The 23238-nt window shown below is 41.0% G+C and overlaps 1 protein-coding gene across 1 annotated transcript in view; it reads right to left on the bottom strand.

Annotated features, from left to right (window-relative positions):
- The window catches only part of Itih2 (inter-alpha-trypsin inhibitor heavy chain 2), a 34557-nt gene extending 11576 nt beyond the window's left edge, over positions 1-22981 (bottom strand). The window contains exons 1-11 of the mRNA XM_047520870.1: positions 22800-22981; positions 21422-21496; positions 19720-19752; positions 18207-18376; positions 15055-15159; positions 12521-12683; positions 7091-7198; positions 6294-6422; positions 4278-4394; positions 2699-2867; positions 1377-1502 (exon numbers count right to left, since the gene is read on the bottom strand). Of these exons, the coding sequence (XP_047376826.1) occupies positions 1377-1502; positions 2699-2867; positions 4278-4394; positions 6294-6422; positions 7091-7198; positions 12521-12683; positions 15055-15159; positions 18207-18376; positions 19720-19752; positions 21422-21496; positions 22800-22883 (1279 nt within the window). The 5' untranslated portion in view covers positions 22884-22981. The remainder of the gene's footprint in view (positions 1-1376; positions 1503-2698; positions 2868-4277; positions 4395-6293; positions 6423-7090; positions 7199-12520; positions 12684-15054; positions 15160-18206; positions 18377-19719; positions 19753-21421; positions 21497-22799) is intronic.
- Between the last annotated feature and the right edge of the window lie 257 nt (positions 22982-23238).

Raw genomic sequence — 23238 nt, 5'->3', positions numbered from 1 at the left:
TACTTAAACAGTGAAATACTATGCAGCTATTAAAAAGAACATAGCAAGTCTTTTTGAATTTATGTTGAAATTCTCAAAGACAGATTTCTTAAAAGGAAAAAATCAAGGTAAATATGAAGGTATGTAATGCATTTGTATATCTACATGCAGATATACATCTATGTGTGCAAATATATATTTAGAGTAACATGATATGCATAAACTATCTCTGGGAATCGGGAGCCCGTGACTGACTTCAGGACAGGATCTGGATGGGTAAGGGATAGGAGTAAGAAATAGAAATTTTTTTTTTTTTTTTTTTGTGTTTTTTTTTTTTTTTTTTTATTTATTTATTTTTTTTACGTTTACATAGGGTAATGATGTTTATTATATTTTTCCCCTTCCCCCCACCCCTCCCACCCCTCCCACCCCTCCCACCCCTCTTTTCCCTCTACACAGTCCTTCTTTCCTTAAGAAATGCAATTTTTAAAAATTTCTATTTCTCTGTAAAAGCAGCATACTACAGAGAAATAGAAATTTTTAAAAATTGCATTTCTTTTCCTTCCTTACGATTTTATTCAAAACTTGAATTTTAAAAGTTATGTAATCTGAGGTGGGGGGAAACAAGGAATCCATGACAAAGACATAGCAACTACATGTTAGTCTCATTGCTAGTAAAATGGCTGCTATTTATTTTCCAAAACTCTGGTTGCCATTGTCATTATTGCCTGGCGTATTTTCATTCAGTGTAGCTGTGTCAGGCCCAGGTTAGAAAGGGTCCTTGTTCACATGGCAACACACCCAAGCAACGCAAGCTGCCATTCACTGTTCCTTATGTTTGTCGGTAGGGAGACACAAGTAAAACAAATAAAAATAAACATAGATAATATAAGTGGGGAGATGGTGGAGCCTTCTTGTGGATAGGAAAAAATGGTTAATTTAAAAGTTCTTTCAGAGCCGTCATTACCCCAGTTGCAACTGGGAGGAATGCGAAGAATGGAGAATATGTAACTGTGGCCTTTGGAGGTACTATTGCAGGAGCTGGGGCCAGCACACATCAGTCACAACTCACCCGCCATCTTTCCAGATCTACAATTGGGAACACAAATGCCTTTCACTAGAATGCATCAGCAAATCTTCACAATAGACTATTAGAATTCCAATTCAACTCTTTCCCTAGCGCGGAGGGGAAACCGAGGCATTCAGGAGCACCACTAAGTGTGTCTGAGGACCAGCTTAGGGTGAGTGCTTCAGGGTCGGAGCCTGTCTTGAGGAAGCTGGGCTTAAGATATTTTAGAAACTCGGGCCCATGTCAGTAGACTTCCCGTGTAGGGCAAAGCACATTCTCCAGCACAGCAGTGAAAAAACTGTCATGAGAAAACTGAAGTGATACTTACCGACTGTTGGATCTCCATCAGAAACCAGAATGATCAGAGAGACCGAGTTGGGGTCCAACAATCCCAAGTTATTGGCTTCATTCAAAATAAAGATGGCCCGCAGGAGGGCTTCATTGATATTTGTGCCTGTTAAAGTAATATAATGTGCCATTGTGAACACTTCCTCTTCACACGCACTCAGATCACCTTGTGGACTCCAGTTCACCTGTCTAGTGATTTCTTATGCATAATTTCTTCAATACTAAAACAATTATTTAATAATTAATAATTATCGATAATCATTAGTTATTACAATAAGCATAATTAACAATTATTTAATAGTGGTCAATAACATAATATTTGAATAATTATTTGATAATTATTCAAAATGAAATCATAATTTGATTGCTTTCCAAGCAATTGCAAGTTTAGGTCTGCCTGGTCAAGGTCCCATAGCGCAGTAAATTATTTACTTTAAAGTAAACTGTCCCCTGAAGGGAGATCAGCAGAGTAGAGGAAAGGGACCGGGGGAGGGAGGAGGAGAGGGAAAGGGGAAATACTGGGCAATGATATTGGCCAAATTATAGTTATATTTTTTGTGTGCATGTACTAATATGTAACAACAAACTCCACCATTAAAAAAAAAAAAAAGAAAAAAAAAGAAAGACAAAAGATGAGAAAAAAAAATAATGAGAAAAAAGGATAAAAAAACAAAACAAAACAAAACAAAACTCCACCATTAGCTACAACTATAATGCTCCAATAAAAATATGAAAAAAAAATAAACTATCCCCTTAGAGGTGGATAAGCTCTTCAAAGCACCAGTCTGGCATTTTGTAAAACACCCAGTTTAAGGCATGCGTATTAGCCTGGCTGAGATACACTGAAGACTTGCATTTTACCCTATGCGAGTAAACACAAAAGCCAACATTGCTTACTGAAACTTTTTTGTAAAAGGTTGGACTTTTAAAAAACTCATCAGGCTGCATTACATGTTATACTTTACCCAGAAACAGTATTCATCATTTACCAATATATGTATTTTATTTAAGGTAGACATTGCGAACTGGGCAAAGACCGCTGTGGTGGAGGATAATGATTCTTATATAAAGCAAATGAATCCAAAATAGTTTTCCTATGTACTTATATGAGCACACCATAGTGAATTAACATGTACATCCAGAAGAATGGGGTCCTAACTAGATAAGATATATTCCATGCTGGTACAATTATCTCAAAATGAATTATACTATCATGTATAACTAAAAGAAACCGCCCCCCCAAGAAAAAAGACTTGAAACTTAGGGAGGTTTCCCAGTGGGCTTTAGGACAAACACACTCACCTCCATTGGGTTGAATTTTCTCAATGTATCTCTTGGCATCTGCAATCTGTGCTTTAGTAGCTGAAACTAAATCATTTCTCCAGGTTCGAACATTGTGATTAAAATCGATCACAGAGAATTGGTCTTCAGCTCTTAGATCGTCCAGTATGGTCTTCATTGCCTCCACGGTCTATTCCAAAAGAAAATAAAGAGGCGTCTTACTACTTGAACTCTAAGCCTAAGAAACTAAGAGACCAGTCATCGATCCCAGTCATCCTTCAAGTACTGACTCAAGCCCGACTTCTCCAAGAAAACCTCTTTAACCCATCTCAGTCGACACAGGTCTAGATCTTGTGTATTTTGAACTTGCATTTTTAATAAGTATTTAAGTTTGTGAATACTTGCATTTTTACTGTCTTCTTTTGTTATGCACAACCAGTTTGACTAGTCCTAGTTTAAGTTAAGGATCACAAACTGCAGGTACCCCTTTAGTGGCATCTGAAAATCAATTATATTTCTCAAGTCCATCTACTCTCCTAATCTTTTAAATTTATATATATATATTTTTTTTCTTGGAAACATCCACATCCGCCTCTTTTTCTATTTCAGCTGATGACCCGATTCTTGCTCCACTGACAGCTGAAGTAATCAGAGGAAAATTTCCATGGACTCCTCCCACTGTTAAACCCCAATCAGTAATATTTGTATCTATGCACTTTTCCATCCTGCCTGGTAATACTGAGAGCAACCCTCAGTATTTCTACCTACTGCAAATTCATCTACTGCAAACTAGATTTCCTTCCATGCCACCTGCTAAAGACCATGGCTCTAGCAACTGCCCTTTACCTCTTGACTCTCACTCCTCCATTGATACACTTCCAGAAACACGAAAACATGCACTTCTCACCCCTTTAAAAACCTCATCTTCACTTGCTTTCTCTATTCATCATCTTCCCTAAGTCCCTGGAAAGAATTGTCTAAGCACACTGTCTCCAAATCTTCTCTTCCCGTTTTCTCTTGCACACACTCCATCCAATGTTCATCTCCATTACTCCACTGAAGCTGCCCTTCTCAAGGTGTCCTAACTAACCCACTCCCTCCTCAGAATGATTTCCTTGTTTGTCTTCTGGAGTTTTTCTCCCCCTCTTATGAGTGGCTTTTTATGAGTCTCCACTGCTGACTCTCCTCTTTCCCCCAAGTCTTTGATGTTGGGATGCTCTACGGTTCCCCTATCTGCAGAAGAACTGAAAGATGGTGCAGAAGAGTGACCAGAGGCAGAAGAGGTGATGCAGAGATGAAACTTCTCAAAGAGGTGAGTTTCAAGATAATTTTGCAAGGAAATACTGGACAATAAGTAAAGGGAAGAGGAAGCAGGAACAGGGAGATGGAAGAGAAATTTTAAATGAAGGAATGACTGGAGGGTGTCCAGGAAAAACACGACAATCTCACACCCTTGGGAAGAGCTGGCACCCTCGGTTGCGAATAGTTCCTGAGTCTTAGCCCTAAGGACGGAGTGTGAGGGGCCAATGAACTATTGCATTCAGAGGGGATCAGAGAAGGTAGGCAGTTCTGCCTGGCACTGAGAATGAGGGGTACTTACTTGTTTCATCTTAATTCCCCACATGGAGCCACTGATGTCAATGACAAAAAGGATGTTTTTGGGAATTGGGTCCAGGTTCTCAGGAGCAAAGAAGTGAACAAAATATCCATTAAATACCTGCAAAATAGAACATAGGTGTGAATCAGCTCATGACCAATATTGAGAAGGTAGGGAATGGGGGGCCTGGGGACTAGAGAGGAGAGGTGGGTGATAGGAGAAGGTGGCATGGCACTCTTGAAGACCAGAACAGAGCTGGATTTTGTGCACATCCACCTCCTGCTTCTGCTGCTGTTCCTCTTTGTTCCTCTCCCGGGAGGGTCCAACCGTCTCAGCAGGGTTCCACTCTACAGCACTTCACTCTGGAGCCATTTCCAGGTGCCCTGCTGCCCGGTGGTGAGTCAAGCAGACAACTTGACCTTTGGGGCTTCTCAGACAGCAGAGGATACAGAGAAGTGAAGATGATTTGCAGTGCAGCGTAAGTTGCCATGACTAGGAAAGTAAAGGGCTCTGGGATTCAGATGGGGGAGAATTGGCTTCTCCACTGAGACCTGGAATAAACTTGGAATTAGCCCTGCATTGTGGGAGTTGGGCTGGGCTGGGGTAGAAATTGGGGAGAAAAATTGCAGACAGTGGTGGAGAGCTGCACTTGGAGCTCAGTAAGTGGTCCAGCAAGATGGGGCCATAGCTTCAGGGATCCAAGAAATTAGGGAGAGAGTCAGCAGGATAGGTCACAAAGACCTTCACGTACCACTTCAGAGAATTTTGATTTTTCTTGAAGTTAGTGGGAAGCAACGAGATTCTTGCCCACCTTCTTTGTCTTCTAGTGACACTTGCCTAATTCTCTATCCCCTGCCATCTGGTTGTACAGTCCCCAGCTGCAGGGTATGTGGCTCTGGTCTCCAATACACTTCTCTACCCTCCAACTGTAGAGAGACTCAGAGTCTTTCTGAGGTGCTCTGGGATTCTACCCTTAGCATGAGAGAAATGGAGACACACATCTAAGACATGACAAAAGGAGTAAGGGAAGATTTCAAGGAATCTCACAATAAATACAGTCCCTAGAATTCACCATGAGCTCCAGATCCTTCTCTGGGCTTTGGTTATGCTCTCCTCCTCACCCCAGAATCTCTGTGTTTCTTTTATCATCTAATTGCAAGTCATCAGAGGTATCCAAAATTCCCACTTTGTAATTTTCTAGTAGTTTTTTATTTATTTTTTGAAATTTTATTTATTTTTATTTTTACAGACTGCATTTTGATTCATTGTACACAAATGTGGTACAACTTTTCATTTCTATGGTTGTGCACAATGTGGATTCACACCATTTATGTATCTATCAGTTTTTATAGGAGGCCTGCTCATGGCCTTCCTGGACTAGCGCACAACACCTCTTATAACTTGAACATGGAGAGTGTCCCCAAAGGCTGGTGTGTCAAAGGCTTGTCCCTTAAGGTGGTTCTATTGGGAGGTTCTGTGGACCTTTGCAAGGTGGGGTCATATGGGAGGTCCTCCTTAGGTCATAGGGAGTGTACCCTCCAGGAGGATTGTGAGAACCTGGTCCCTCCCTCTTCCACTCTTTTGTTTCCTGACCATGAGGTGAGCATTTTCTCTACTGTGTGTACCCCCATTTGCATACACACCTTCACCAGAGGTCTAAAAGTAATGGGTCTGCCTGATCACGGGCTAGAACCTCCAAAATCATGAGCCAAATAACTCTTTTCTCTTTAAAAGTTAATTATCTCTGGTATTTTGTTATAGTAACAGAAAGCAAGCTAACACAAGACCCAATGAAACTTTAGTTTTATGACCTAAAAACTAAATAAAAGACAAATGATAAATAACTAAAAGATTTTAAAAAGACTAAGTAAAAGATAATGCTTATGGCATTTTGGAGAAATAAGATTTCAGTCCTTGTTTGCAGCCTCGACACTTGCCTTGACAGCTAGAAACAACCCACAGGCCGAGGCGTGCCTTGACTTGGGATTGGCAGTCCCACTGGAATCTGCCTGCACTCACCTCAAGCTCGCCAGCCTTCTCTTCTCTGTTCACATCGTACATCACCACCAGCTCTCCATCCACCGCAGTCTCAGAACAGTTGGAGCATTTTCTTTGCTGTGCTACTGTGGGCTTGAAGGAAACATGTGCCTGGAAGGAAGAGTGACATCAGAACCCAGTCTCTGCTCCCAGCCCCTTCAAGGGGAGGGCTTGACGGCTGCACCTGCTTGTGCACACGGCAGTGGGGGGTGTTGCCCAGTGGCCACAGTGCACCCAGCATCAGCAGGCCTGCTACTGGTGGAAGGGACAGAGCCAGGGCTTTTTGGGGGAGTATCTGCTGACTGTGGTCCAGTTCCCCAGGTTTCTGGCCTTTTAAAAAGACATTCAAAGAATTTCCCTCACCCTCCATGGAAAAGATGGTTACCAACTCTGGAAAGAGTGTGTAAAGGTCATTGGAAAGATTGACCTTTTTATAGTTGCTTATCATTGACCATTAAGACAGAATTAAGCTGGGCACTTCTTGCTCTGATTCATGAAAATCCACCATATATTAGATGAAAACTATCTTTTAGTTCCTGGTCAAGTAGATGATTTTGGAGAAATGAGGCCCAGAAAGGGACGGTCACCAGTCAAAATGAAAGGAAACAATTGAGAGTTGTGTTTGATATATCTGGAAGAAAATCCTAGGCTCATTGTTCCTCTCACAGTACCCTTAGCCCAGCACCAGACCACTTCTTGTTCTCTAGCACAAGAAGGAGGGTGGAACCCAGGAACTACTGACCACTTAGATGGCTGGCAACAGGCAGTGCTCATTTTACCTTCTGTTGTCCTTTAGATAAGACTGGAACACCATCAAAGTGGCCTTCAAATGTATCAGGAATATGAAGAAATTTAATTCCCTGAGGTTCAATAATCCACACATCCACCTAGAGATGAGAAAGAAATTGTAGCATTAAAAGTTTTTAAAGGCTTTTTAAGCAAGAAGTGAAATATTTAAATACTTGAATTCTTTTGCCATTTCCAAGTTGATTCTGTTATCACTTCTGAAAGTTCTTCAAGTTCCCTGGGATGGGATTCATCTCACATGGAGGCTTAACCCCTCTTTAGCAACTCAGTATGCTTTCTATTGCTTCTTTCCTTCAGGATTGATTCCCCATTGCTACAGTTAGGATATGGTTGAGTGTGTCCCCCACGGTTCACAAGCTGGACGCTTGGTCCCAAGTGTGGTGGTGTTGAAGTGGTGGAAACTTTGAGAGGTGGGGCCTACTGCAAGGTGATTAGGTGATTAATCCTCAGAAGGGATTAATGCTGGTCTGTGGTGTTGGGGGGAGTAGTTGCTAGATAGCAAGGCCAGACCTTATGCTTCTCCCTCTGCCATATTGTGATGCTTCCCTTCCATGTTGTGATGTAGCCAGGATGCTGGTACCATGTTGTTTGGAGCCTCCGGCCACCAGCAGCTGAACCAAATAACCCTCTTTGCTTGTAGAGTATTTTGTGTTTACCCACACAAAATGTACAAATCTACCTTTCTTCATTCTATCCTATTTTTATTTAGACACCTTCACTTTGTCAGAGAAAAAGGAAGAAGGAAAGTCATTATTAAATTATTCTGCACTTACTCCATAGATCTGTCAAATAAAGACCATTTCCCCTGTATCTTGGGCCTTTTTATTCTTTCTCTTTCTTCTTTGAAAGAACTCAACAGGGAGAAATGTTTTTGGTGATTCTTGACAAAACCATAGCCAGAGCTGTATTTCCTGAATGCTCATTATATTTTAAGCATTGTGTAAACCACTTCATATGTATTAATTCATTGCACTCTCACAAATATTATTATTGTTGATTATTATTATTCTTAGTTAGTATTATTTCTTATTTTACAGCTGAAGAAACAGAGACTCAAAATGATGCAGATGCTAAGTGGCAGAACCAGGCTTCTTCCAATCCTGGGCCTGGGCTCTAAACACATTGTATACTACTTCTTAACTTCTAACAGCTCGAGTTCCATCTTTTTTTTTTTTTTTATTTTGGTACCAGTGATTAAACTTCGGGGTGCTTTACCCCTGAGCTACATCCCCAGTTCTTAACTTTTATTTTGTGACAGGATCTGGCTAAGTTGCTGAGACTGGCCTTGAACTTGCGATCCTCCTACCTTAGCCTCCCACTTGCTGGCATTACACCTCTGTGCACCACACCTGGCCCTAGCTCCACCTTTCAATTAAAATTGTTGCATTATTCTTTAGGCCCTGTGTTACACTATTCTATTTCTTTCTTTCTTTTTTTTTTTTTTTTTTCATCTTTTATACATACCCATTGAGATTTGAAGTCATCAGACAGTGCCTGGTATGCACATTGCTTTTCTTACTACCTCTTTCTCATTTGGGATTTGCAAAAGCAATGAACTGCTTCCCTTTGGAAGTCCCTACACTGGAATTATGTCTGCTTTTTTCTCTCAAAAAAATTTTTTTTAAATGTGCTTTCCTAAGCAGGGGAATGCAAATCAAGACTACACTGAGATTTCATCTCACTCCAGGCAGAATGGTAGCCATTAAGAATACCAACAATGATAAATGCTGAGGGCTGAGATTGTGGCTCAGTGATTGAGCACTTGTCCAGCACGTGTAAGGCACTGAGTCCAATTCTCAGCACCACATGAAAAGTAAATAAATAAAATAAAGGTATCATGTCCATCTACAATGACACAAAGGTATTGTGTTCATCGACAATTAAAATTTTTATTAAAATAATAATAAATGCTGGGGAGGATGTGAAAAAAAAAAGGAACACTGTTTTGGGGATTATAAATTAGTACAACCACTGTGGAAATCAGTATGGAGGTTTCTCAAAAGACTAGGATTGGAACAACCACATGACCCAGTTATGCCACTCCTTGGTATTTATCCTGAAGAATTAAAGGCATCATACTAAGTGATACATGCATACCCATGTTTATAGCAGCACAATTCACAATAGCCTGTCTAGGTTTCCATCAGTGGATGAATGGATAAAGTATATGTGGTATAGACCCACAATGGAGTTTTATTCAGTCAAAAGAAAAATGAAATTATGTCATTTGCAGGAAAATGGATGGAACCAACGAGCATCATGTTAAGCAAAATAAGCCAAACTCAGAAGGCCACAGAATTTCTCTCATATGAAATTAGAGAGGAAAAAGGAAAAGAAAGTTTGTGTGATGAAAATCAAAGGGAGATCTGTAGAGGAAATGGACCAAGGGGATGGAAAGGGGAAATACTGGTGAATGATACTGACCAAACTGTATTGTTATATTGTGTACATGCCTAAACATGTAATAACAAATCATAGCATCATGCACAACTATAATGTACCAATAAAAATATGGAAAAATTTGCTTTCCTAAAGTCATGGGAACCAGTGTGAGCAGTTTCAATATTTTCTTCCTTGCAGTTTCAATATTTTCTTCCTTGCAGTTTCAATATTTTCTTCCTTGCTAATTACAAATAAGTTGTGAACTTAACATGCCCCCTAGATTCTTGTTACCTCCTAAAAACCAACTGGTTCTCCATGTTGGCAAGAGCCTTCTAGCAGAATCAGTGGGACCAGATGGTTCAGGAGAGTCAGACCCAGCCATCGCTGGTGGATGATGGTGTGGCTCTTGGAGGAAAGGGGAAAATGTCCAGGAAGTTGCAGAGAATGGGGGCCTCTGTTTTATTCTTCCACAACTTCCTATCTATAATCAAGCATGGAGTCCTCAGGACAAGGTTGGCTCTCTCCATGAGATGGGGGGAAATCTCTGAGGATTGCAGAAACTCTTAGCAAGCCTGTGTCCCGTGTGATGTAGACCCAGCTCTAAAATCTAGTAGGACCACTGGGCAACTGAGCATTTGGGGGCATGTGTCTGAGGCCCTGCAGTTGGCTCTGCTAAGAGGTTGGGCCGGCCCATGGTGGCCTTGAGTCACTCATCACATTTATTGGTCTTTCTCTAAGGAACCAAATGTTAGAATAAAACTATTCCCCAGATTTGATACATCAAGAGAGTGTTTTAAAAAGAGATTTTATTCTCCTTGATTTCTGTGAGGGGAGTGTATTTCTAGTTCAGTGGCCCTTCTGATGGTGATTGGAAAAGCTCTTCTGGATTCAAGACAAGGAGAAGGTCTGTAGTTTTTGTCTTCTCCTTAGCTTATCTCTGTATAAGATTAAATCTCTTGGGAAATGGACAAATGCCATAGAATGTTAGAGCTGGAAAGTACCTTAAATATCTTCCAGTCTAACCCTCTTATGTCACAGATGACAAAATAAAGTCCAGAGAATTCTACCTTAAATTAAATTAACTTACTGCCCAGATCCCATACTTAGTTAGTACCAATTCTGGGCCAGAAATCAGAAAACTTGCCTCTTTACCTGACTTTTTCTAACATAGCAAACCCTGTATGTCCCATTTTAAAAGGGAAGAATTCCTAAAAGCATGGAAGATTTAAGAGTGACCAAAAATTCCAGAAATGTAAGAAATGTTTATGTGCTACTTGATATATGCAATAAAAATCATTATCTGCATGCAGCCCAACTTAGAAACTTAAATTTTTGGATTTATAGCATAGAATGTAGTTAACTTGTTCTTAGCTCTGTGACCTTAGGCAAGGTATTCAAGTGAGTCTCAGTTTCCTCATGTGTAAAACTGAGTCTCAGTTTCCTCATGTGTAAATTAAGGATAATGACATTTCTCTCATAAATTGTGGTGAGGATTTTAATAATATCAGAGGTCTAAATACCTTCCCCTGAATATTAGAGAGGGCACATGTTTTCATATCACTTACAAAGTTGTTTGTTAATATTATTTTTATCATCAACAACTTCAATAATGGCCTCATTAGTGACTAGGTGCTCATCAGATATAAGTGCTGCTTGATACTATTTACCTTGAGATTCTTAGTATTGAGTTAAAAAATGTGGTGATGGGTGCACACCCATCACCCTAATGGAAACATGATCAGGATCACACCTTTAGTTGGGCAGGACTTCCTGACATCCTGGTGCCAGGCCATGTGCCCTGGTATGTAACTGCTTTTGCTGGGAGGACAGGCATCTTCTTTTAATTCCCACAAGGTCTAGGAATAGCCCAGAAAATAACTCAGTATCACACACCCTGATACGGAGTTGATAGCAAACTGTAAATATTGTTTATCAGATATGCAGATTTCCAAATTAGAATCAAACTTTCACCACCGTGAATTCTTCGCCTTTCATCTTGGATGTGTATGGGCAAGTCACAACCTGTGGGCTTCGAATTCCCATCTGTCAAGGGGAAACGTGTGTCTGTGCTCTTTTTGGTCTCTTCTCACTTCACTGCCTCTCACACAAAATGTTCACACGATGTCACAGAGAATTAAGCAAAGAAAAGAGCAAGTTCAAGCGGATAGCCGTGCTATTCAACACCAAAGGCATGGCTCTCTTGAGGTGATGGCAGTTGGGGTGACAGGGCAAGACAGCGTTCACTGAGGTCCTATTCCCATAAATTCACCTCACTTACAATTATGTCCATCTATTTTTGTAAGTTCATCTCACTTATAACTAAGAAATGCAAGTGTATTCTAGCAGTCTTTTTAAAAATGAGAAAGTGGAGACTCAGGATAACTTGACCATGCAGACCAGTGGTAGGGGTTTCAGGGCAGCCCCCGAAACCTGTGAATGTGGCTTATTTGGAAAATGGGTTTTTAAGAATGCAATTACGTTAAGGATCTTGAGGAGAGACGAATTTGTTCTACCTGGTGAGCCCTAAATCCAAAGACAAGTGTTCTTGTAAGAGGAAGGCAGAGGGAGATGTGAGATGCCCAGAGGAGAGAGTGAAGTGACCTTGGGGAAGAAATTAAGAGTGTTATGGCCACAGGGCCACAAGTCAGGAAATGTTAGCAGCTGCAGAAGAAGCAAGGAGCAGGATTTCCCAGAGTCTCCAGAGGGAGTGTAGCTCTGCTGACACCTTCATCTCAGACTCCTTTCCTCCAGGAGTGGGGGAGAGTACAGTTCTGTCATTTCAGGTCACACAGTTTGTGATAATTTTTTACAGCACCCTAAAAATCTAATACAGTTACAAAGGAGCCGAGCCGCTTTCAAAATCTGGAAGGCAGTGGTGTGGTGATTCCAAACCCAAATCTTTTCAGCACACCACAATGTACTGCAGAGCCGAGGGCACTGAATGCAAAAGTAGTGACGAAAGTTTAAGTCAGCAATCGGCACCCTAGGAGAAGGCACTTGCCACCAGCCCCCCGGCTCACCTCCAGGTGTTTGGCCAGTCGTCCAGGCTGCAGATGAAGCCTATGCTCATAGGACCCCAGCTTCCTCCACTTCACCTCTTGGTACTGAAGTTCAAACTGCACCTTTGCTCCGGGGAGGACGTTTACTTCCGTTTTGAAGTTCTCCATATCAACAGTTCTGCTCCTAAATGCAGGAGCCCCCAACATAAGTCATCGCACACATGATTGAACTGCAAGAACCAGAATCTAGCCAGAGGGCATCTAGTCTTTGTCCTGGGTGATCAGACCTGCTCAGTGGTTTATGAAATAGGTATGATAGAGAAAAGTGCAACTTCTGGATAAATTTAATCCTACCAAGCATTTCTGTCTCCTCTCCTCCCTGATCTGCTGCTTCTAGAACTTCTGATTTGAATTTTGTCTGCAAAAGTGACCCTAGTCCATGCCAGGAACTTGACACATATCATCTCTGACACAGCAGTTCTGCAGGATGGACAGCATTACCCTCAGTTTTTAGATGACATAAAGTGAGACTCATGCAGATAAGTAACCCACTCAAGATCCCACAGCTAGTCTATTGTAGCTCCAAGACTCAAACCCAAGTTTAGTTACCTCCAAAGACAGCACTTATTTCCTACAATGCATTTTGAGACCTATTCTAGGGATTCTTTATATTTTTGAAGGTATTCAAGGAGAATTCCATTATTTCATCAAATTGAATACATACTTTCAGTGTAAGGCAGGTAGTATATTTAGTCACTGTACCTATTGAGTCTGATGTGATTATCAATCTTGAAGTGTTTATGGTTTTAAAGAACAAACAGCAGCTTATCCATGAGGGTGATTCCAATATTAGGATTAACAGCAAATGACTCCCCCCCCATTTTTTTTTCTCTCTTTTTCAGGGGTGGGGTACTGGGGAGTGCTCTACCATTGAGCTAAGCCAACACTTTTTATTTTGAAACAGAGTCATGCTAAATTGCTGAGACTGATCTTAAACTTATGATCTTCCTGCTTCAGCCTCCTGAATTACTAGGATGACAGGAGTGGACCACTGGTCCCAGTAACAATGAATGACTTTTAAAAATGAAATTACTAAATGAACAAGGTGAACTTATGCATTTAGGATCAGGGATGTACTGAGGCAGTCAGCTTGGGATATTGGGTAGTGGAAGAAAAAGGCCGATGTGGCCTATCGCAAAATTTTGAGGCAGAATCAAGCTGGCTGGAAGAGGCCATGATTATCTGAGAAGTGGGTTAGAAGTTAAGCTGTGTTCTCTGCTGAATCTCTAGTATGTGGGAGAAATAAATGAATGGATGATGTAGTCTAAATCATGGGCAAAGCTGGCAAAATGACTTGTGAAGACAAAGAGCTAATTAACCCGCGGCGAAGCTGGACGTGTTCCCTCTCCTTCAAATTTCTTCTCTCCTTTCTCTACCTGGCTGAATTCCATGTATCTATTTGGGCTCAGATGCAGCATCAGTCTCTGAAGATTTTCTGGACCATCCAAACAAAACTGCACACTTGCTACTCAGACTCCCCTCTGCACCAGCATTGTCCATTGTGCACAAGGATAGCCACTGTCCTTGTCTGTCTCTTCCACAGCCTGATGGTGTTTGTTTTTGTGTTGCTACTGCTTCTGACAGAACTGGGTACAGAGTTGACAATGGATGCATTTTTTGTTTTGCTGAATAAGCAAATGCATGAATGACATGAAAAGAACTTCAACTAGAGGTACATTTAGGAACGAAGAAGAGGAAATGAGGAAGAAAAAAACATGGCAGAAGATGAAGTACACAGTGTAAGGAGTGATATGTGGAAGATTCCTTTGGAGCTTGTTGCTTGAAAGCCTGCTTTTTAATTTTTTTTTTTTTTTTTTTTTTTTGTGGTTCTGGGGATTGAACCCAGGGCCTTGTGTTTGTGAGGCAAGCACTCTACCAACTGAGCTATATCCCCAGCTAAAGTCTGCTTTTTTGAGGTGATTTGGCATTTCCAGTGTCTCATGTAAGACTACAAAGGGAAAAAAAAATCCCCAGAATCAAAGCTTAGTCCTTGATGCTTTAAGAGGCCCTATGCCAGGCTGGGGAGATAGCTCAGTTGGTAGAGTGCTTGCTTGTAAGCACAAGGCCCTCGGTTCGATCCCCAGCACCAAAAAAAAAAAAAAAAAAAAAAAAAAAAATGAGGCCCTATACCTTAAAAATAAGGCAGAAAGACCATTAAAGCCAGTTCTAATATTTTCCTTTTGTATATACTGTAAGTTTTGCTAAGAGGATCACCAATGTATTATTTCTGTAGTTCCCTCTCTGCTGTCTTTTGGAAAGAAAAAAAAAACCAGTGTTGATTTATGGGATATCCATGTAAGACAAGCAATATAAGCACAACCTAAGTGAGATTCCCAAAAACCTGTAATAGAGGCCTGTAGGGAAATAGAAATTATGATGCCCAATTGTACCCTCGGACTTGTAGAGTTTCCACTTGTTTAAGTTTGGTTCCTTTCTGGAGGCCAGCTGGCCTGGGGGAATGGGATGGGAGGGAAGCCCCGTCGATCAGATCTCACCTCACCAGGCCCGCCGTCTTGCCTTTTGCTCTGGCCTGTGCGTAGAGAGCTCGGCCCACCGTTTTCTCCTTAATGGAACTGGTGAATGTCGTGCCATCTACAGACCTAGAAAATGACAGAAGGCACTGGGTTGAACCGAGCAGTAGTCTTAGCAAAGTTAACAAGCAGCAAGCAACCCATTTAATAAGGTTGATTTAATGAAGGGGGGAAATGATTGTTCAGTATCTGGAAGAAACGAGAAGAGAGAGATTCGAGGTATCCATAGGTGGGGCTCCCTTTATCTGACTGTGATTTGAGAGGGGCTAGTTAATTCCCACCCTAAAACTTTTCCTTCATGTACTATTGTTTGCCTTTAAACTTCTTCATAGTCAAATTTTGTCCCCCGGATGAAGCATTGCTCTCTGGGTATGCCTTTGGAATGACGAATGTGACTAGGAGAGGTGACTGATAAATCGCTAATTATCTGACTTCCGTTTGGTTCATCAGATCATTCTTCTGGGAGTCAAGAATTGGGAAGAGCCCGGGGATATGCCATGAACAGAATATTTTTGTCCCACCAAAATTCACAGGTTGATCCTACCTCCCAATATGATGGTGTTAAAAAGTGGATCCCTTAAGAGATAATGAGGTCATGAGAGTGGAGCCCTCATGAATAGAATTAGTGCCCTCATAAAAGAGAGCCCCAAGAGCTCTCTTGGCCCTTTCCACCATGTGACAACAGCAAAAAGATGGCGGCCATCTATGAATCCGAAAGTGAATCTTCTCTAGACACTGAATCTGCTGCAGCCTTGATCTGAGACTTCACTGTCTCTAGAACTATGAGAAGGAAATCTTTGTTGTTTGAGTCCACTCAGTCTGTGGTACTTCATTAAGGCAAGGCCAGTTGCTTTCTTGCAAGGGCGGAAGAGACTACAAAAAGATGCAGCAAGGCGTAGGCAAATCCTTTGCAAAGTTTGTGTTTGTCTCTATAACATCTCCCTTGAGCAGCTCTGCCTTCTCTTTGCATCTCTGTCTCTACCCATCTTTTACCTGGCTAGTACCTAATTCTTGCCAAGTAAAGGTTGGTTAGAGGAGTAGAATTACAGAATTTGAGGAGCAAGTGAGACATTTACAGTATTTAAATGATCAGTTCTCTCCCAAGGAGACATTTAGGAGTGTGTGGAGAAGTTTCTGGTTGTTATGGTGACTGGAATGTGCTTCTGACATTTATTGGGGGAGACCAAGAACACCAGACATCCCATAATGTGCGAGATAGCTGAAGAACTTTCCGCCCCACGTGCCAGGAGCACATTTCCCCTTTAGATGAGAGAACTCAGACCCAAGGTGACAAGTAGCACACTCAAGGTCACACAACCAGTCAGAACCAAAGTGAGAGGAGAATCCACACATCCAGGCCAGCGCTCTTCCACCATGTTGCAGTGAGGCTGAGAGTCCCAAGAGGTCTTCAAGGTGAAGAGACCCATCTCCCAGGGTAGACTATTCAGGCCCTTTATGAGTAGAAGATGTGTTTTGGTTGATATGAGCTCATTTTATTTTATTTTATTTTATTTATTTTTTTGCGGTACTGGGGATCGAACTCAGGGTCTTGTGCTTGCGAGGCAAACACTCTACCAGCTGGAGTTCATTTTAAATTGTGATGGTGAAGTAGCTATTTTCCCAGGTCTTATAAATTTAGCCTTAAGCAGAGGGGACCAAAATAAATGTACATTTCACAATTCTGTCTTGTCACCTCACATCTTTTATGGGATGAGAAGGGGAAGAAGAAACAAAAAGAATGAAGGAAAACAGAAGAGATAACTAGAATGAGATCTGATTATGTGGCTTAAACATAGGAATGTATTTAAATAGTTTTAAATGGGATTTCTAGACATGGTGTCATATAATACTACCAAAAACCTCCCCCTTCCCTTTACTTTCTATGGATGGTTGACTTAAAAAAAAAAAGTTGTAAACTTTTAAGCCAATCATCAAAGGGTCACATAATGCTTTTTCCCCCACCTACTTTTTTTTTTCTTTAGAAAATACATTTAACATGGATCTGCAGTTTTTAATAACCAAAGTACTTGCTAATTGAACCCTTTACTTTGTTCATTCACGATAAGCAATGATTAAATCTTGGTGTATGAAGGACACAAGCAAATGAGAAGTAATTCAACCTAATGTCCTAATGAGAAAGTAGACCACATGCAGGTATGTTCCAGGGGGAAACTGGCCAGTGGGAGCATTCCCTGGGGGTGGCCACCTGAATGGCAGGGGATAGAAAGTCATTCCAGTCACCTCCAATGGGATAACAGGCCTTAACTCTTTGAAAGATATTGGTGTAGATTAAATTGTTTTAGTTACAGAAATTTTCAAATATATGAAAAATTGAGAGAAAAAATATGATCGACCTTCATGAAACCATCACCCAGCTACACCAATATCAATATTTGGCCAATCTTAATTCATCTATACTTCCACACTTTCCGCCTCAGTTATTTTGAAGTCAATCTCAGACAGCATATCATTTCACCCATGAGCACTTCGAAATATATTTTGTAGAGAATTTGTAAAAAATTCTATGAGAGTAGCCTTAGAGTCATTGAGTAGAAAATGGAAAATATTTAAATTAAGTATAAGAAATAATTCTAACAGAGCTGTCAACCACTGAGTTGATTGCCTTGGGAAGTGGTGAGTTTATTATTAAGGAAAGAGTCAAGTCAAGCCCAGATAACCCACTTGTCAGTGATATAATGGAGGAATTCAAGCACTGGATAAATGATCTGATTTAATCAGTAGTTCTCGACTATTTTTTCCCCCATAGAGACACATATGGCAGATGACACTGACTTATAGCACACATACTCATATGTGGTTTTCTATAAGTAAGGACATCTTCATATATGTTTCTCCTCCAAAAAAAGACATTAAAATGCAAGTAAGTGGGATGTTGTTGCCATAGAGATAGCCTGAAGTTTGTTTTAATTCATTAGAATGAAAAGCAAATCCTTTTGATACTTTGGACACAAATTATTAGGATCCACCCCATAACGACTCACTCAACATCCAGCAGATCCAGGAAGTGGAAACTTCCAGAAGAGTTACATTCTAACTAGGAAGGCTTTTGATTCTGTGAACCATGTAATACCTGGTTCTTCCCAGAAGTTACTCACATGGTGAAGTTAGAGATGAAGGCTCCTTTGGGAATCTGAACGTCAAACACGACGTTCTGAGGTTGTGGAGAGTTGTTCACCAATTTGCTCTGAATGATGGTATTGGCCATACGAGAAGTAATGGTGGACTGGACTTTATAGCTATAAAGAGTGACTTGATCAACATTCTCCTGAAATTGTCAAGAAGGCATCATAGAAAAATCACTCTAAATGGAACTATGTAGGCACCATGAACAGCAGTGTATTTTACTTGTTATGACCAATTCTAAAGCATTTGCAAATATGTAACTTTGCTACTGTTGAGTGGTCTTCTAACTTCTCAGAACATCCAACAAGAAGAAGGGCCTTTGTTCTGAGATACTTTACAATGCCTTTTAGCTCTCTGGGTTTATGAATTTTTTAAATCCAAGTAAAAAACGGTTGTGGGAGCAAAATAGGATTGACAGAGTCCAGGGCATAACTGCAAATGCAGAAACAAAGCTAGTGAAAGGAGGCTGGATCCAGGGTTGGAAGGGGACCCTGAATGTACCCAGAGTGGGGTATATTCAGGGGTGCTGTGGGGTGAAGGGCTCATGCAGCCATACCAAGTCCCATGCTGCTACAGGTCTTCTTTGATGTCATCTAGTATTATTTCATAGTCAATCCTCATATTTCCCCCCAAAATAAAACTTTGAGAACAATAATCACTGAGAACAATGATGGGTGTAGGAAGTGCATAAATACCCTGGACAGGAAATTTTGATGTAATTATTGGCCCAATACCCATCCTTCTCTATCGATTTATGGTAGCCTTGGTATAAAAATCACTGTATGTCAGTATGCAAATTTTTCCAGGACCTTGGTAAGTATGCAACACAGTAGATTTTGCTTTTTACTCCAAGACGAGTTATTTATTTCAATACTTGGTCTCGTCCCCCAAACTTTACTGTCCAAGATACAACCCTATAACTCGTTAACACTTAGTTCATCTCAAGCTAAGATAAAATTCAGACTAATTTATTTGCTCTTTCTTCCCTTTAAGTGTTATATTCCCACAGTATCTGTCAGTTCAGAGCAGGAAGCACAACATAAATGACTTCCTTTGGGCCTCTTCTGACCACAGAGAGGTCTACTTTGAACTTTTCAGGGAACTGAGCCATTTCATGTCTGAGAGTTCCTTTCCAGGGCCACTCTTTTACTCTCCGAAGCTGTCGGATGTGATTTTAAATTGGAATTGTTAAGTAGCAATAAATGCATGTGGTTAGATGAAACCTACGCTTTTGGTGAAACTCTAGAAAATAAAGATAAAGAAGTTTCATTCCTTGGTGGCAACTGTCCTGTCTACAAATACTGGGCTGTCTAGTGAAGAATTTTGGAAAGATTTTCAAACAGAATTGGGCAAGCGGGTATTTCAAAAGTCAGGTAAATACTCTCAGTGACGAAGACCAAGAAAATCTCTGGATTGACTTCCAGGTAATGGTTAACGGGAAAATCATTCACACTCCAACTTATAACAAAACCAAAGCAAACATACCATCACTTCTCCCGATTCCTCAGAAAGGCTTCTCTGTGGAAGGAAGTTAGACAAGCATCCTTCAATTTCATAGTACTTATTATCTCAAGGGCAAAAACAGGTTTCTCCATCAAAAACATTATTTTTTCCTTCAGTAGGGAGCTGTAGTTCATTCATTAGAGCTGAGACATAAATATCAAATATTCTCGAAATCTCTTTTCCCACTGGTGGGATTTTCTGAACAAGTTTCTCAGCCATTTTTGGTTTAGTGCACATCCCTGCTATGACATAATGCTAAAATGAATATTTTTAAATGAAAATGTCCAGCCAGACCTATCCTGGTCAGTCTATATTTTCTTCACTCTGATTTGTTTTTCCTTCAGTTGAGTGGTGATTTGGGTGCTCCATTCTGCCCTGGGGCTCTGAACACACTGCTCCCACTGTTAAAAATATTCCTGCTGCCAGCCCCCCTCTATCTGTGACTCCCCACATAGCGACCCTCTAACCATCCTTCCCATCTCAGCTTTGGTGGAATTTCCTTTGAAATTTTCTGACCGCCCCCCCCCCCACAAGGTCACCTTCCTTCACTAAGTACTTTCCAAGGAGCACATTCCTACACTCACAGCATCTGCGTATGATCCCTTCCACTTGAGGGGTGAGTTTACTAGAGTCTGTTTCCTTTTAAACTAAGCTACATGCCAGGAGGGACTTAGATGTACTTCCTCCGTGATTAACCCTATAGCTGAACACAGTGACTGGCATCTGGAAACTTCTGTGCTCTCGACCACCATGCTAGAGGATTCTCCACATGAAGAACTGCCCGGTGGGCATGGAAATCGCCTTGCCTTTGGAAGGTGAATGGCTTAAGAGTAATGGAGCGATAGGTGGGCATTTAATATCTGATGGATTATAAAATGGATTATAAAGGCAAGTTTTGGATGTAGGCTCAGCTTGCCTGATTTGGGGTGACTTGAGGCTTTAGCGGGTGTTATATGACACGGTGAAGTCAATGATTGCCCTCTTTCAGTCTCTTTGAATGGAAAGTCCAATGACTAAGTTTTCTCTCCTATGGCTAGATGAAGTCTCACCAGTTGGGTTTTAATATTATTGATCTACAAAAATCCTGGACTTTAGAAAGTCAAACATACCCACACAAACTAACCCTGGTCTGCTCAGGGTTGTTTCTGTAAATACTTCCTTTCTTAGCAGTGGGTTCTGTGTGGGAAAAGCCAAACCTTCCTGGAAATGGCAAAGAACTCACCGCCATTAATTACAAGATTTTACCTAGACTGCGTCTGTGGTCTCCAGTGTGGCCATTTCTCCTCCCATGGTTCTCTCTGAGCTGCTTCTCATGGCAGAGTGACCAGAGGAAGGAGCATGTGTGGTCACAATGAGAAATGTCACCACTGGATTAGGAAAACCCTTCCTAAGAGGCAAATATTTCTTATAAGACAATAAGATCATTCTATAATCTTTAATTTTGAAGAAAACTCATAGCCATGTATCCTTTAGGGGACTAAGGGGACCCTTATGAGTGGCTGCTGGAGAGCTCTACGGAGGTCTCACTTTATTTAACCTTGACAGTGTTTCCTCCTAGGTGCAAGACCCCTAAACTCACTAAGAAATGAGATCTTGAGAAAATCTGGCAAGAGGCACTATCACTTCTTCACCTATGAGCTCCTTCACGAACCTATTTTCCCTTCGAAAGTAAAGCTTACTGTACCTGATACCTCCGGTTCTCTGGCACAAATTGAAATTTCCCTGGGGCCAGTTCCACCAGATCGCCATATTCTGCAAACTTAAAAAAGGATTTAGGATGTTTATTTCTAGAGCAATAGAGGCAGCTGGAGTAGTCGTAATATTATTTCATATTCTTTTTCCTCTGCCTCTGGACCATCTCATTATTTTATACAATGATTTTTTTCAATATATTTTGTTTGCTTGTTAGGTCTCAGAAGTGAGTAAAAGGTAATTAACTCTGTAAATTTGTTGGCGGTGGGACTTCATTTTTGAGTCTGTGTGGAGATGATGGGACACACACATAGTGGCCAAAGTGACCACTTTGATTAAGTAGGTACTTGGGGAATATTTGGGTAGACCTGGGGGCCTTAGCAATGGTGGGCTAGCAGATGTGATCAATTCATCTTCCCGAGTTAAAAATGTAGGTAGGAAAGGAAGACCTGGTAGAAATGACTGAAAAGGCACAAACACATATGGGTGTCTTGACTTCAGTTAGAGATTCCTAACACATTCGATGGTTTTCAGAGCGTTAGAAAATGTAATGATGGTGCTGGGGAGATAGCTCAGCTGGTAAGAGTGCTTGCCTCGTAAGCACAAGGCCCTGAGTTTGATCCCCAGTACCGCAAAAAAAAAAAAAAAAAAAGCAATGATTTCTAGGCAGAGGGACTTTCCCCCTGCAAACACTCCATCATATTCTCTTCAAGCAAGACCTCTGTGTTTGCTAGGATAGTCCTGTAACACATTTTGCTTTTCTGGGAAAACAGTAGCTCCTATATGACTTTCAGAAAGATTCAGTTCAAGGCTTCCCTCACATTGGGATGATCAAGGGCCCAGAAAGGAGAACTTGAACTCCATGGGAATTATTCCTGCACTTTGCCAGTACACTTGCCATCTTCCCCTTTAATAGGAAAGTTTAAAGTGTCATTATACTAAAATCAAAGTTCAGTTAGTACAAAAAGCAATGGTGCTTTAATAATGACTCCTAGGGAAAGGAGCGATGGCGACATTTCTTAATAATTGTCACGCACTCGCCAGTCCATGCACTGCAGCAGGTAGTTTACGTACATCATTTAATTCCCATAGCAATCTTTTGGGGTTTTTTTAGGTAGAGAATCAGTGGCTGTGCTCCATAAACACTATACAGTGATGCCTGACCACTGAACTTGACTTATTTCTCATGCAAAACCCGCTAATGCTTTAAGAGGTAAACACATATTCCAGTAATTATAATGGTAAACGCTTGTACCCTGATGATTGTTCTACAAGTTTCCATTCTACACAGAGCAAGGTCATCTTATAGCAATTGCGATCTGCTATTTACTGTTCAGAATAACAGCAAGGAGTGCTCTAGAAGTACTTACTTCAGGAAGTCCATTTGTGGGGATCTCAAAGGCTGGTGCTTCCAAGAGAAATAACCAGATGAGAAAGCACGTGAGTCCTTTCATTTTGCTGGACTGTTTTGCCAAGTTCTCCAGAGCAGATGGCCTGGAGAGACTTCCACTCCTTCCTCCTGAATCAAGTTCAAAGGAACAACAGAGGCACAAAGCCCGTGTTTCAAAAAAAAAAAAAAAGAAAACTAAAAAAAAAGGAGAAAGAGAAGGAAGCTCTTTAACTGTGCTCAAAATCGGGACAAATATTTGTTCGGGAGCTCCAACTTGATCTGTGGGGGTGGAAGGGACACCCAGAGGTTATCCAAATAGCAAAACCAGAAGCAGTTGCTGGGCCATGGGACAAGTCAGGGTCAGGCTCAGGGTCAGACTTTTTTTTCTCTCTTTTGCTGATTTCTATTGATCTTAAAGT

The sequence above is a fragment of the Sciurus carolinensis genome, chromosome 12 (genome assembly GCF_902686445.1).
Source record: "Sciurus carolinensis chromosome 12, mSciCar1.2, whole genome shotgun sequence".
Lineage (NCBI taxonomy): Eukaryota > Metazoa > Chordata > Mammalia > Rodentia > Sciuridae > Sciurus > Sciurus carolinensis.
The sequence above is the reverse complement of the archived record's forward strand: the minus strand, read 5'-3'. Positions and strand labels throughout refer to the sequence as shown.